Here is a 15,327-nt window from a genome sequence, read left to right on the forward strand (position 1 = left end):
CTCCGGGACTCCTACCCCTTGTCCTGGCTACGTGGCCCTGGGCACACATCTCAACCCTTGAAATCTCAGGGTCCTGATCCATAAACATGGGGACCATCTAGTACCTACCTCCTAAGGCCACTCTGAGGTTCGCACAGAGGGCTGTACTCACAGACTGAGTACTGAGTAACTGCTCGTGGTGATAGTAGATGCAGGTACTGCATCTTGAGGCTGGTGCACAGAAAGGGCTGGAGAAATGCTCACGGCTGTTATTTGGGCAGTGGCCCCACCTGCTCTGTATCGAACGGATTCCCATTTTCATCACAAGGAAAGTGACTTGTCTTTACCCCGGGTCAGAACGTGGCATGCTGACCCTCCGGTGTGTTCCAGGTGCACTAGCTTGTCCCACGTGGCTCCATCTCATGCACAAGCTTGTGGGTGTTGAGCTGCGTTCATATGCTGCTCAAGAAATGCAGCAGGGAGGAGACCCAGGCCGAACCTGGCACAGAATCTGTGTCCAGCAGTGGGGGTGGAAGGCTGGCCTAAAAATGATGATGGTGATGATGATGATGATGACAATGACGACCTCAGCCACCTTCCTGGGGGCGCTGCTGGGGGCTCAGCCCTGTGTTGTAAGCTTTAAATGGCTTCACTTCGCACTTCAGTGGGAGGGGGCAGGTCTCCAGAGATGAGGAAACTGAAGTGCCAAGAGGTATCAGACAAGAAGTGGCAGAGCTGGAATTCAAGCCTTATCTTATACAAAAGCGGCCCCATGCCCCACGCCCCTTGCTGAGCCAGGGGGTGGGTGGGGGTGGGTAAAAGAGCCGTTATGCAGGACACATGCAAACAGTGCCGGCTGGGAGGCCTGGTGAGCACTGTGGTGGCCAAAGGAGGAGGTGGTTGGGAACAGGCAGTCTGCATCGTCGTGGGTTCATGAAAATGTGACCAAGCCCAGAGTGAGGCCAGGTGTAGATTCCCAAGGAACTGTTCCGGAGACCCGTGTGTCAGCACTGAGGACGGCCCCTCCACTCTCCCTGGATTGGGCTGCCTCACACCTGCAGCCTCACTGAACACACCTGCAGCACAGGTGTACGCGTTGTGTACACAGGAACGCTCGGGAGGTCCTGCCATGCCCTAGCTGGGCGGCAGGACGGTGGGGGCTCTGAGCGCTCCAGCCCTGCCCCCGCACAGATCCTAATGACAGCTGAGTGTGGCAGGAAGTAGGGTTCACTTTCAGTCTCTGTTGTCCATGAGAGAATTGGGGCGTAGAGGGGCTCAGGGCCTGGCCTGGGGTCACACAGCCAATCAGGAGTGAAACTAAAACACGTGTCAGGTGCTCAGCCTGCCATTCCACTGCAGCCCTCCCTCCCTCCTGCCCAGCCTTTCTGAATTTCCGCCACTAGGGCTATGGCAGTGACCTGGCAGCCTCCCCCAGTCCAGTGCCCGTCGGTCTCTGGGGTAGAGCCTTTCAGGACTTCTCTTTACAAAGCCTCCCTCACCTGGGCATCGGCACTGTCCCCGGCCACAGCCCTGCTGCCCCCTTGTCCACAGCGTGTCCCTCCTGCTTGGGAGAGTTCCCGCTCATTTCTGACCATCTCCCTTCTTCCCGCCTCTGGTGGCCACCAGGGCCTCCCAGTGACACCTGCTTTTTCCACTGCTGGTGGTTCTGAGATGTGGCCTTGCTCAGTCTTGTGTGCGAAGGCCTGTGCCAGCCACCCCCTGGCCCTTCTCTGCAGTTCTGTCCCCACGACTGGGGGTGGGGGTGGGGCTGCCCCTGCCCTCCTGCGGTGTTGACCTTGGGCCCTCTCCGTGTCCCCAACCTGAGTAGGCAGAATTTGGGTCTTGTGTCATAGCCTCCGCTGGGGGGCTCTCCTCTCCGCTATATCTGAACGGATACCTCTCCCCAGTCTCCGCAGGAGCCCTCCCAACCCGGCGGGGACGAGCCCAGACTGGGGATCTTGCTTAGATCCCCTGCTCTGGGATCCCCGTGTCTACCCCTGATCTCATCCGAGCGCCCACGCCCACCCTGACTCTGTCCTCTGGCTGGCGGCCAGCACCTCCCGCGGATTTCGAAGGCGCCTTGGCGTCCGGGACCTTGGCTGCCCTGGGGTGGGGGGCGGGGCCGGCCTCTGCGGACGGGGAGTGCGGGCGCCTGGGTCGGGAGGGGCCTCCTCGAAGGCCCCTGGCTCCTGGGCCGGGCTCACCGGGGCCCCTCTGTCCGCAGGGGAAGATGAGAAGCTGGCGTCCTTGCTGGAGGGGCGCTTCCCGAGGAGCACGTCGATGCAGGATTCAGTGCGCGAGGGCCGAGGCATCCCGCCCCCGCCGCAGACCGCACCGCCGCCCCCGCCCGCACCCTACTACTTCGACTCCGGGCCGCCCCCTGCCTTCTCGCCGCCGCCTCCGCCGGGCCGCGCCTACGACACCGTGCGCTCCAGCTTCAAACCCGGTCTGGAGGCGCGCCTGGGCGCGGGCGCCCCGGGCCTGTATGATCCCGGCGCGGCCCTGGGGCCGCTGCCCTACCCAGAACGGCAGAAGCGCGCGCGCTCCATGATCATCCTTCAGGACTCGGCGCCCGAGGCAGGCGACGTCCCCCGGCCCCCGCCAGCGGCCACTCCGCCGGAGCGCCCGAAGCGTCGGCCGCGGCCGCCCGGCCCCGACAGCCCTTACGCCAACCTCGGCGCCTTCAGCGCCAGCCTCTTCGCGCCGTCCAAACCTCAGCGCCGCAAAAGCCCGCTGGTGAAGCAGCTGCAGGTGGAGGATGCGCAGGAGCGCGCGGCCCTGGCTGTGGGTAGCCCTGGCCCGGCGGGCGGCAGCTTCGCCCGGGAACCCTCCCCGACACACCGCGGGCCTCGGCCGAGCGGCCTCGACTACAGCCCCGGAGACGGACCCGGGCTCGCGTTCGGCGGCCCGGCCCCAGGCAAGGACCGGCGGCTGGAGGAGCGGCGGCGCTCCACCGTCTTCCTATCTGTGGGAGCCATCGAGAGCAGCCCTCCTAGCGCGGATATGCCCTCCCTGCAGCCCTCCCGCTCCATTGACGAGCGCCTACTGGGGCCCGGCGCCACCCCCGGCCGTGACCTGCTGCTGCCCTCCCCTGTCTCCGCTCTGAAGCCATTGGTCAGCGGCCCGAGCCTTGGGCCTTCGGGCTCCACCTTCATCCACCCGCTCACCGGCAAACCCCTGGACCCCAGCTCACCCCTGGCCCTTGCCCTGGCTGCCCGGGAGCGGGCTCTGGCCTCCCAGGCGCCCTCCCGGTCCCCCACACCTGTGCATAGCCCTGACACCGACCGCCCTGGGCCCTTGTTTGTGGATGTGCAGGCTCGTGACCCCGAGCGAGGGCCCCTGGCCTCCCCAGCCTTCTCCCCGAGGAGCCCAGCCTGGGTTCCTGTGCCTGCTCGCAGGGAAGCCGAGAAGGCTCCCCGGGAGGAGCGGAAGTCCCCGGAGGACAAGAAGTCCATGATCCTCAGCGTCCTGGACACGTCCCTGCAGCGGCCAGCCGGCCTCATCGTCGTGCACGCCACCAGCAATGGGCAGGAGCCCAGTGGGCTGGGGGCCGAAGAGGAGCGCCCGGGCACCCCAGAGCTGGCCCCGGTCCCCACGCAGTCGGCCGTGGTGGCAGAGCCCCTGCCTAGCCCCCGGGCCCAGCCCCCTGGCAGTACCCCGACAGAACCCGGGCTGGGCCAGGGCAGCTCAGAGGAGGAGCCAGAGCTGGTATTCGCCGTGAACCTGCCGCCCGCCCAGCTGTCCTCCAGCGACGAGGAGACCAGAGAGGAGCTGGCCCGCATCGGACTCGTGCCGCCTCCTGAAGAGTTTGCCAATGGGGTCCTGCTGGCCACCCCACTCCCTGGCCCAGGTCCCTCGCCCGCCACGCTGCCAGGCCCGGCCTCAGGGAAGCCGAGCAGCGAGCCGCCCCCTGCCCCCGAGTCCGCAGCGGATTCGGGGGTGGAGGAGGCCGACACGCGCAGCTCCAGCGACCCCCACCTGGAGACCACGAGCACCATCTCCACGGTGTCCAGCATGTCCACCCTGAGCTCGGAGAGCGGGGAACTCACCGACACCCACACCTCCTTCGCCGATGGACATACTTTTCTACTCGAGAAGCCACCAGTGCCTCCCAAGCCCAAGCTCAAGTCCCCGCTGGGGAAGGGGCCGGTGACCTTCAGGGACCCGCTGCTGAAGCAGTCCTCGGACAGCGAGCTCATGGCCCAGCAGCATCATGCCGCCTCCGCCGCGTTGGCCTCCGCTGCTGGGCCTGCTCGCCCTCGCTACCTCTTCCAGAGAAGGTCCAAGCTGTGGGGGGACCCCGTGGAGAGCCGGGGGCTCCCCGGGCCCGAAGACGACAAACCAACTGTGATCAGTGAGCTCAGCTCCCGCCTGCAACAGCTGAACAAAGACACCCGCTCCCTGGGGGAGGAGCCAGTTGGCGGCCTGGGCGGCCTGCTGGACCCTGCCAAGAAGTCGCCCATCGCGGCAGCTCGGTGAGCAGGGCGGTGTGGGGAGGGTCCTGTCCCCTGTCCATGCCCGCCCCGTTCTTCCTCTTGTCCTTCCATGGTCCCCTCTGTTCCTCCTCCACAGCCCATTCTGTCCCCTCCCTCACCTGTCCGTGGCGCCCATCCCTGTGCTCCCGTCCACATCTCTGTCCTTTATCTGGCCTTGCTTTATCTGTCTGAGACCGAAGGCTCTTTCAGCCATCTGAAATATCAGGGGTTCTGTTCTCTCTATCCCTGTTGGTGCTGGCAGTGGGAGCTGGGCACCCACCGGAGACCCAGGCTGGCCGTGAACGCCTCCACAGCCCTCCTGGAGGCTCCCTGCCCCGGGGTCCCTGCGCTCTCATTCTCACGCCTGACGTAGCTGCTTCTACTACCATCGAGGGTTGTTCTCTGGTCCACACTCAAGTTGCAGCTCTCCCCCACCCCCACCCCAGCTACTTGGCTTCTCTGTGGCCACATGGCTGTCCCACGTGGCTGGTGCCATCTTTCCTCACTTCCTTTTGTAGCTGCCTTGCTTCCTTTTGAAACCTGGAGTACACTGGATCCTTTTCCTCTTAGGACCCACCACCAATTTCCCATTTTCTGCCCCGGAAACATTTCTTTTCTGTCCCTCAGCACCACCTCAGAGTCCCTCAAACACAGATTCCTGTGCGTGATTTTCAGAGTGCATCAGGAAGCCATTCTTAGGCGGAAATCATGCCGTTTCTCTGCGCCTCCATCTGCTCTCTCTTCTCCGTACCTTACCGGTTCCTCTGGCCTCCCCGCCCACTTCCTACACAAGGTGGGGACTTCAAGAGGCCACATGGTGCCCTGGAAATGGGAGGAGGCGCTGGCTTGGGGGGAGGGGCTGAGCAGGGGGCTGGGGTGCTGCTCTGGCTGGGCAGAAGCTGCCAGAGCCTCTGGGCTCATCCCTTGGCTCTTTCCTTGAGGACCTCATTCCCAAGCCTCCGCCCCCAAGGGGTACCTCCTCGGGCCTGTGGGCTCCACTCTTGCTGGCGGGAGAGCTGGTTCCTGCCCACGAGTGGTCTGACGCAGAGCTGGTCGTCCCCTGGCCAGCCCTTGTCTGCCTTTGCCTTCTGTGCCCCGTAGGCCCTCCCCCATCTCTGGCTTTGTGGGTAGCACGTGGGGTGCCACCTCCTGAGTCCTTCTTCTCGCCACCCTGAAGACCAACCTAGTGAGTCTTTCCTGCCAACCTTGGAAGGCAGAGTTCACAAAGCAGTGAGGGGTCCAGGTCTTACTCACAAGGGCTTGTCTGATCTACTTCCTTCCAGCTAAGGACTCAAAGGATAAGTCGGGGTTTGGGAAACTAGTGATGCCTCTCCCGAGTGGTTCGGCAATGCTGCCCTCCAGCTCCCGTCATCCCAGGCTTGTGCTGGGGCCCTCCCCTTTTCACCTCTTCCAACTCCCAGTTGAATGTGAAAGCCCTCTTCTCAGCAGGGCAATGTTTAAAGTGCCCTTCGAGTGGGTGTTAGGGGTGTGGCCAGGAGTGGCCAGTCAGAGTGAGCAGCCCAGGTCCTAGGCCTCTGAGGAACAGAGGGTGGGGATTCCCTGATTCAGCCTGGACCAGTCCCCATCTTCGCTCTCTGTTTCTCCCCCCTCCACCAGCCCTTCCTTTCCTCTGTGCCCCTTGGTCCTGATGAAAATTAAAGCCATTGACAGCGGGTAGCACAGTGCCTGGTGCAGTGCAGGCCTTAATAAAACATTTGCTAAACGGACGAAAGAACAAAGCTCAATGCAAGTGCTGTCTTTTGTGACTTGAGGTCTAGGGAGGCGGCTTAGGACAAATGCCACAGAAGCACAGACACTTGGTTGAGGTTTGCTGGCTGTCGAGCCCCTCGGCCGAGCTCAGGAGAGCCCAGGTGTTGCCTTAGCTCTGCTGGCTCCCGTGGTGCAGCTGGGCCGTCACAGGGCAGGAGGAGGTGGTCTCTGGGCTGGACCTGCCGCCACATCCCTCACGGTCGTCCTCAGCGTTTCCCCTTTGTCACGGCGAGGCGCTCTTGGCCAGTGGGTCTGGGTCATGCCAGAACCTGTGTTTGTTTCCTTTCTTGGAAGTGGTGTGGGGGAGGGGCAAGGCCAGCAGTTCCAACCTTTACATCCCATCTGTCCTGCAGGCCCACGGGAGAGTGAGCCTCTTTCCCTCAGGAGTTCCTGCAGAATCCCGGCCTCCGATTGGCTTCATGTGGATCCCCTGCCTCCCCTGAAACGGTCACTGGGGTCAGGGAGACATAGGGCTGCTGTTGGCCAGGCCTGCCTCATATGCTATCCTGGGAGCCAGGGCACGGGGTCAGCCAGAGCTACCGGCTGGGCGCTGAGTGAGGGGGCGGGCATCCAAAGGAAAATCAGGTGCTGTTCCCAAGGGTACCAGATGCCAGAGAGCCTAAAACAAGAGACTCCCTGTGCCATGGCATTCACCAGCTTTAGCACCTCGCTTTGTTCCCTGACGTCGGCCTGGGGTCCGATGGCCCTGGATTTCAGCCCTCAGCAGGTTGCATCTGAGTTTGTATTCTTGGACAAACCACTTAGCCTCAGTGAACTTCCATCCCACCCCTGTGAAATGGTGAGGGTGACCAAGCCCTCAGGCAGGCTGGTAGGAGGACTCTTAGGATCCTTACGGGAAGATGAGTGCCCTGCACTGAAAAAGGCCAAGTCATGTTACTTCATCTTCAGAGCCATTCTGTTCGACGGATAATAATATAATCTCCATTTTCCAGACAATAAAATTGAGGTTCTAAGGAGATCCATTCCAGCCAGTAGATGGTGGCATCTGACCTCAAGCCCCGCTCTCTGTCCACTAGAATCTGGAGCCTCTGTCATTAAACCCCTTCTAGTGACAGACGCTGTGTTTATGTGCAATAGTTCCCCTCACACAGAAGTGCGTATGTGTTCATTCTGTAGACCAAACCTTTATCAGTCAGGTGTGTAACAGCACGTGGATTCTGAAATCACTTGCAGTTGAGCCCGGCCAGTGCCGCTTGATAGGCCCGGCAACATTACCCGTCTGCCCTGCCTTTCCGTCCCCACTTCCCTCTACATTTCCTTCTGCTCCTATTCACACTTCCTTCCTTCCTTCCTTCCTCTTATGCTCCCCTTCTTGCCCTCGGACCTGGGTGAAATCATGGGCCTCTGGAGTGGGCCCCACTGCCTGTCCTAGACCCTTTACTTCTGGCCACTGGCAGGTGGCTGAGCGGAGATGCTGTGGCCACGTCCAGTCAGCCCCGCGTGTGGCCGGCAGTGGCTGAGTTGCCCATCGGCGCTGCTGGGCAGCTCTTGTTTTGCCGCCAGCAGTGGCTAGAGTGTGACACTCATTTCTCACACAGTGATAAAAGTGCTAGTGATACTGTCTTTCAGAGACATATCCAAAGTGCAGGAAGTTCTGATGTCCCAGTGGGGCTGTTTCCTTCCCAGGATGGATCCTAGCTGAAGCCCTAGGGCAGTTGCCACGGCCACCCAGTGGGTCACACCCCCGTGCCTTGTCCACTGGCCCCCCATGTGTTCCCTCACAGGCCTGCCCCTCTCCTCGCCCGACAGACACCACAAGAAAGGAAGCGCCTGCTTTGCCCACCTTCCTCACTGACAGCTCAGTCTAGGCTCTGGCGTCCTTTACCCGCAAGACACTCTGCGGTCCGAGATCTAGGAAGATCTCAGAAGGGGAAGGGGAGGTTACCCCTTGTGTCATGGACTTGAAGCTAGGCAACTTGGGGAAATGCACTGGGGCCATCCAGAAGGCCCATGGCCTTTGGCTTTTTGGAACTTTGACCCCAGACCATCCACCTCTTTGTGCTTCCGGCTTTGGGTCTAGCCTGATGGGCAGAACACGTCTACTCAGAGCCCCGCATCTGCTCGGAACCCCCTTGTCTTCCAGACCCCACGGGTGGATCTGATCCCACATGTGGTCTGAGGGCCACATGTCTCTGAGCCCCACAGCAATACTCAGTTTTGCTGTGGCCCTCAGTTTTACACCTGTCTGACCGTCACATCTGATTTTACAGAGAAAAGTTCATGGCGAAATAGCTTTGGAAACACAAAGTTGACGAGGTTTCTTTCCTGCGGCACTTCTCAGAACTTCTGATGTGCTGCGTGCTGTGGGCTCGGACAGGTTCTTTAGTAGATCACTCATTAGCATCCCACAGAAGACACACGTTTCTGCGATGGTGGAGAAACCCTGCCCTGGGGACCTACTGTGAGCCCTGTCCTGCTAGCCCATCTGACAGGGATCTGGATAAAGCCATACATGACTGCAGGTGCCTCAGGGCTTGTTCTTTTGAAACTGGACCTGTTGTGTGCCGGCCAGTGCAGGGCACAGGGGCCAGGATGTGCTCTGTCCTTGCGGAGGTCCTCACAGGTTGGGGACCTGTGAGGTGTGTTTTTGCAGGAGATGTGATCAGGGCTTCAGGAGTTCACGGAACCCTGCTAGGGGAGCAGGAAGGGGTCACAGAGGAGGGGTCATAGGGGCATCTGGGTGCATCAGGGTTGGAGCCATGACCTAGTGTGGGCGGTGAGAAGTTAGGGCTGGAGTGAGACACGGAGACCAGAGAGAGTGCAGTGGGATGCTCACAAGCCCGGATATAGTTTGTGCTCCTGTTGAGGATTATTTCCATGAATGAGGCTCTTAAATTTCAAAAGGCCACGGGCCTAGACCTGCCCTGCGTGAGTGCAGTGGCAGAAGGCTCCAGGCAGGGACCAGGGCCGGAGTGGGCTTTTTCTTGCCTGTTGGCACCAATGGGTTGACAGGCAGTCAAGCCTGAGAGTGACATGTCACATTGTCTTTGTTTTGTAACATTTTTTTTCAGTGCATATTGTGTTCCTGGCTTTGAGCTAGGGACCAAGAGTCCAGGATAACAATTAGGAAGTGACATGAAAGGTCCTGAGTGAGACCACGAAAGGTCTGGGTCCAGAGGTGGCTGGGGGTGAGGAGGAGGGCCAGGGTTAATGCTGGGGGTTGGTGGCGTATCAGCCATGGGGCTGAGAGGATGGAGCAGCTGATGGTGGCTCACAGGCCTCTGGTGTGGGAAGGACCGGGGCGAGGGAGAGCATGTTTGGAGGCCCCAGGAGAGGTCTGGGGAGAGTGGCGTGGCTTCACGTGTGGCATTCATGGGCACATCGGTCACAGAAAAGGGTGGGAGTGGATGACATGGCCTGGGAGAAAGTGCGAACTAAGCGGGGGGCCTATCTAGGAAGGAAGGGGTAGAGGAAAGGGTGCCTAAGAGGGAACCCAGTGGACAGGTCAGCACGGGGATTCTGCTGACAGCCTCGGTAACTGCAGGGGCGAGGGGCGGTGGAGCAGACCTCACTGGTCGAGGAGTCACGAGGAGGCCAGACAGTGCGAGGTTCAGACACTGGTGGGAAAGCTGCTGGGGAGTGTGGAGCCTGGCTGAGACGTCTGGAGAAAGGCCGGAAGGTGTCCAGGGGTGCTGGTGCCTAGTGAGGCACCACATGTTAGAGAGTGGGTGGCCCAGATTTGGGAGGCTGGCAGGGGTGGTGATGTGGCCATGCCATGGTCAGAGCCTGGCTGGGGAGGCCGTCAGACAGCTCAGAGTGGTGATAGACGGCGATGGCTCTGCAGAGGTGGTATGGACACATGTGGACCTTGACCATGGACACTCCCAGGGTGCCTGGCCTGGGACGATGTGGGAAGTTCCCTGTTCCCCGATAGGAGGGGGCGGAGCAGCAGCCACCTGGGCCGTGGGCATCCCTGGCCGCTCCCTGCTATGCCCTGGGGCCTTGGGAGGGAAGCCTTAGGGGTGTGACCGGCCCTCTCCCCTGCACTCCACTGGATCAGTCCCTCACTCATGGCACCTCCTGGCACCAGCCCTAGCCTCTGGCAGGTGCCCACCTGCCCACACCCAGTATCTCCCCTCGGCAGGGTCTCCCTGGTGCTTCTGAGCCAGTCTGCCCTCATCCTAGGCCTCCAGCTCACCCCCTGCCAGGGCTCCAGACCCTACTCCAGGGGACTCTGGGGGTGGGCCACGCAGAACTCCATCCCAAGATGCAGGTCCCCATGCCAGGGTGGGATGCATGAGGGCCCGGGGTGGCGGGAGGGGAGCACTGTACTGGGCCCAATGCCCCAGCACTGCTCCCTCGCCCTCTCCCTAGCAGTCGCTACCACTTGGGCACCTACCACCTCCTTGGCACCCTCCCCCACCCTCCACTGCCGCCCCACTTTGCTCCGAAACCCAGGCGGTACCGTGGAGGTCAGACGTGGGAGAGGGGAGGGTTTCTTCTGGTGATCGGTGCCTGTTCCTTGAGCCCATCACCCCAGGTGTCCTTTGAGTCCCTCTCTGCTGGGTGGGGGAAGCATAGTCTGGCCTCTTCAAGAGGCTCTGCTCTGGATCTGAGCAGTTGGGCAAGGCAGCAGGGACAGAGGCTGAGGAGAGGGAGCCAGTGGAAGGCAATGGAAACCAGGTTGAGTAGGAGGGACAGAGTTGGATCTCCAGCGGGAGGCTGACCTTGCACGGGTGAGACAGGAAGAGACAAAACCTGCTTTCAGGGGAGGAGGGATGCTCAGGGTGACCGTGCAGTGTGGGACAGGTACCAGTCAGGATAGCACAGAGGTGGGTGGGGGAACCCAGGGGAGGGGTCCTCAGCCCAGTGTGGACAAGGGCAGGGAGAGGGAGGTGGGATGGCAGCTGGAGAGAGGCCCTTCAGGCAGCAGCAGCACAAGGGGACACAAAGCACCCCCAAGTGCCAGGGGTCTGCTGAGCAGCTGCCACACAGGGCTCTTAGTAAAGCTTGTGGATGCACACCACTGTGGTCTGCACTTCACAGACCAGAGAACAGGTCACAGGCAAACCAGGAGCCCACCCAGCTCTGCCCACATCGGGCCTGCACTTTCCTTCCTCCAGCAGCTCCAGATGTGTTCCCTCCCATCGCACCTGGGCCCACTGCACCTGAACTCCTCCCTTACTGGGTATCTGGCCAGGGGGGTCCCTGCACCTGGCTGCCCTCACTGTGGTCGTGACTGGGGGCCGTGCGCCTGCTTTGAGGGCCTGGGCCGCTAACACTCTCTTCTCATTGCTCTCTCCCGCCCATCTGCATGTGGCTGCTCTGTCTAGCTGCGCGGTGGTCCCGAGCGCCGGCTGTGTAAGTGAGCATGCCCATCCCATGCCTCTCACTGTCCGTGCGCTGCACCTGCCCGCCTGGATCTCTGCTCTGCGTGGCTTCATGGGGCTTTGGTGCCACTGACGGCCCCATGAGGCTTCCCGTGGCCACAGTAGGGGACAGGGAAAGAAACGGGGTGGAGGTGGCATGGGATCTAGGAGTGGGTTTTCTCTGGAGGAGTCCCCCCAGCCAGGCCTTCCACCATGGCCATGCTGGGGGGCGTGGCGGGGCTGAAGGCCTGGGGTCCTATCAGGTGATGCTGGGAAGTGAAGACCCATCTGTGTGTGTGTGTGTGTGTGTGTGTGTGCACACGTGCTGCTGTGTCACTGTCGTGAGCAGGCCACTGCCACTCCTGCCATGCTGCTGCATGCATGTAACACACGTGGGTGCTACTGCTGCTGCTGTGCGCTGTCCTGTGCGGGGAGGCCGAGTGTCATGGGTGTGTTGCTGCCTCACGCCTGCCCTGCACGTGCCGCTGCTCTGTGTGGGTGTGAACGCCGCCTCGTGTCTGTCTCAGACCTCATGGACTTGTTCCGTCTTGTGCTGCCACCAGCCTGTACCACGACTCAGCCAGCCGTGCAGCCAGCCCAGGTCGTTCTGGGTCCCCTCATGATGACAGAGGGGGAAGTGGTGTGTGGGAGAAGGGGTGAGGGGTCTTGCCGGAGTCTTACTCTCCAGGGTGTGGGTGGACGGGGCAGTGTCCAGAGCTGGTGTCCCGGGCTGTCAGAAATGCGGTGGGAAGCCCTTTGCCCCAGCGGCTGTCTCTCCTCTGGCAGCCTGCTCTTGGAGCCCGCAAAGAGTGGAGGGGGCCAGGGGTTTTACTCCTCGTGGGCCGCTCAGTCTAGGGCCCCCCCTCCCCCAGCAGGGCACTGGCTCTGAGTCTGAGGACGAGGCCAGAGTAACCACAGGACCCTACCCTCCTTTCTTCCTCTGGCCCTAAGGCTACCCACCGAGTCCCAGGCCACCCCCTCCCGCCCCCGCCCTCCCGGAGTCTTCCTGGCCGCTGGCCCCCGCCCCTCCGCCCACCCCCACCTCGCCTAGTGCCCCTCACCTGGCCTTGACCCCCTCTCCCTCCGCAGGCTCTTCAGCAGCCTCGGTGAGCTGAGCTCCATCTCAGCGCAGCGCAGCCCTGGGGGCCCGGGCGGCGGGGCCTCCTACCCGGTGCGGCCCGGCGGCCGCTACCCAGTGGCACGGCGCGCCCCGAGCCCAGTGAAGCCCGCGTCGCTGGAGCGGGTGGAGGGGCTGGGGGCGGGCGCGGGGGGCGTGGGGCGGCCCTTCGGCCTCACGCCCCCCACCATCCTCAAGTCGTCCAGCCTCTCCATCCCGCACGAGCCGAAGGAGGTGCGCTTTGTGGTGCGCAGTGTGAGCGCGCGCAGCCGCTCGCCCTCGCCTTCGCCGCTGCCCTCGCCAGCGCCTGGCCCCGGCCCCGGGGCCCCCAGCCCGCGCCGGCCCTTCCAGCAAAAGCCCCTGCAACTCTGGAGCAAGTTCGACGTGGGCGACTGGCTGGAGAGCATCCACTTGGGCGAGCACCGCGACCGCTTCGAGGACCACGAGATCGAGGGCGCGCACCTGCCGGCGCTCACCAAGGACGACTTCGTGGAGCTGGGCGTCACGCGCGTGGGCCACCGCATGAACATCGAGCGCGCGCTCAGGCAGCTGGACGGCAGCTGACGCCCCCCACCCCCCCACCCACGCCCCGGCCGCGCCCTGCCGGCAGGGCCCCCCACCTCCGCCCCCGGGCCGCGGGCTCGGCCCGCCCCCTAACCCCGACCCAAACGGCGCCCGGGCCAGGAATGTTGCATGAATCGTCCTGTTTGCTGTTGCTCGGAGACTTGCCCTGTACATTGCTTAGTGCCCTCCCAGGCCGTCGAGCCCCACCCAGCACACGGTCAGGAAGGGCGCGGGCCGTGGGGCGGGGGGGCTGGAGCGGGAGGGGTTGGGGACGGGGGGGTGCTCCGGCCTGACCATCTCCCGCTCAGCTCCTGGTGGCTACTTTCGCAGAGGGGGGAACCTAGTCCAGCATGCAAGGTCAAGACACACCTTGGTGACTCGGGGGGAGGGGGGAGACATTGGGGTTCTCGGTTGGGGGCCAAGGAGCCCCCTTGTTTTGCATATTTTAATCCACTCTATATTTGGAACGAGAAAAGGAACAAATATCTCTGTCCTCAATAGCTTCCCTTCCCCTCCCCTCCAGCCCCCCACTGGTACCGCTGCGGCTGCCCAGTCTTCCATCTCTGGCCCCTCAACTGCCACTGCCACCCCACATGGGGCGGGGGACGCTCCAGCTGGTCTGGGGTTGGCCAGGGTCCTAGTAACCCGCCCTGGGGCCCCGGCTGGGCCCCCTCCCCTCGCTGAGCTATAGTGTGCCCCACCGACCCTTCAGGTGCTGCGTGGAGGAGGGGCGGCAGGCAGCGAGTCCTGCTGGGCACTAGCAAGGTCAGATGGCCTGGGAGACCGTGGCCCTGGAGCGGGGCTGGGGGGTGGGTGGGAGGGCAGGACCCTGGCACCCGCCCCCAGCTATCTCTCTCACAGGGTCCCTCCCCAGTAGGGGTCTAGCCTCCTTCCCACGCTGCTGGGCGACTACAGCAAAGAAGCCTCCCTGCCTCAGACCTGAAGTCTCCAGTTCCGCCCTGCGTGTGTGCGCACATGTGCGAGTGTGTGAATCTCGGGGTGTGACTGAGTGCATCGGAGCCCCGCGTGTGCCTGACTGGAGAGCGGTCCCTAGGGGCCACTCTGGACTAGTGTAGGGGCTTCGGAAGCGTGCACAGGGTGCGTGCATGGGTGTGTGCCTGTGAAAGCACCCCGTCTCCACTTCCAAAGAAAGTCAGAGGTCGTCTTGCACACTGGGACCTGCTGTTTGCCCAGCCTGTCCCTCCAGAGCCTCGCCGAGCCTGAGTGGGCCTTCTTGGTGAAGGCTTGCCGCTTGGGAGAGGCCCCCAAGGGCCCCTGGAGGCAGTGCTCTCCCCCATCGGGCTTCATAGGGGCAGCCCTAGAGCCAGGCCACTGCGAGCCCCGGGGAGAGGCAAAGGCCCCGGCGGGCACCCCAGCCCCCCTTACTGTGACTACTCACACTCAGCAATGACCTGTGGGGCGGGGGGCCCGGGACGTTTTTAAACCTAGGCTGTGGAGTCTGGACTAAGCTCCATCCACGTCACTCACAAGTTTCTGTTTATATTTCTAGCTTTTTTTAATAAAAATTAAAAAACCCAGAAAACAGAAGTTTTCACAGCCCAGGGACCTGGCACGCCGGTCTGTGCCCACCCGCCCCGCCCCCGGCCCGCCGGCCCCATTCCCTGGGCAGATTCACACCCAGTAACCCTTTCACCAACAGACCAGGTCACACACACAGCAGCAGTCACTGTAACAGACTGCCACATACACACTCGTCTCACACTCACCTGTGGGTTTTTGGTTCCGTTCAATTTGGGTTTTTAACTTTACAGGGTCAGTTCTGCTTCACCCCTCCTTTTGTATGGAGTTCCAGCTGGGGGATTTCACCCCCTGCTCCAGTCCTGAGGCCTCCTGACCCTGACGTTGTGATACACCCCACAGAGATCTATGTTTCTTATATTATTATTATTATTGATAATAATTATTATAATATTATTATGTAATAAATTTATAAGAAATGAAACCATCTCTCTGTTGCCTGCTTAAGAGGAGATATTGGGAGCACAATCTCTGCTGTCCCTTGGGTAGCTCACACAAACCTCCCCGGCCTCGAGTAAGCATTCAGCCACACGCAGTGACCACACAGATCCCT

At 62.0% G+C, this 15,327-nt stretch overlaps 1 protein-coding gene across 7 annotated transcripts in view; it reads left to right on the forward strand.

Moving 5' to 3' along the window:
• SHANK3 (SH3 and multiple ankyrin repeat domains 3) overlaps positions 1–15,199 on the forward strand; it is a 52,290-nt gene extending 37,091 nt beyond the window's left edge. For 2 of the 7 annotated variants that reach the window (XM_082635378.1, XM_082635379.1), the window contains 4 exons: positions 2,204–4,454; positions 11,519–11,546; positions 12,082–12,155; positions 12,644–15,199. In XM_082635378.1, coding sequence (XP_082491504.1) covers positions 2,204–4,454; positions 11,519–11,546; positions 12,082–12,155; positions 12,644–13,235 — 2,945 coding nt within the window. In that variant the 3' untranslated portion in view covers positions 13,236–15,199. Of the gene's footprint in view, positions 1–2,203; positions 4,455–11,308; positions 11,653–12,081; positions 12,156–12,643 lie in introns of those variants that run through there. The other 5 variants (XM_082635380.1, XM_082635381.1, XR_014295275.1 and 2 more) reach the window with 4 other exon arrangements.
• The last annotated feature ends 128 nt before the right edge of the window (positions 15,200–15,327 follow it).

This window comes from Mesoplodon mirus (assembly GCF_964341445.2).
Source record: "Mesoplodon mirus genome assembly, chromosome: 11".
Taxonomy (NCBI): domain Eukaryota; kingdom Metazoa; phylum Chordata; class Mammalia; order Artiodactyla; family Ziphiidae; genus Mesoplodon; species Mesoplodon mirus.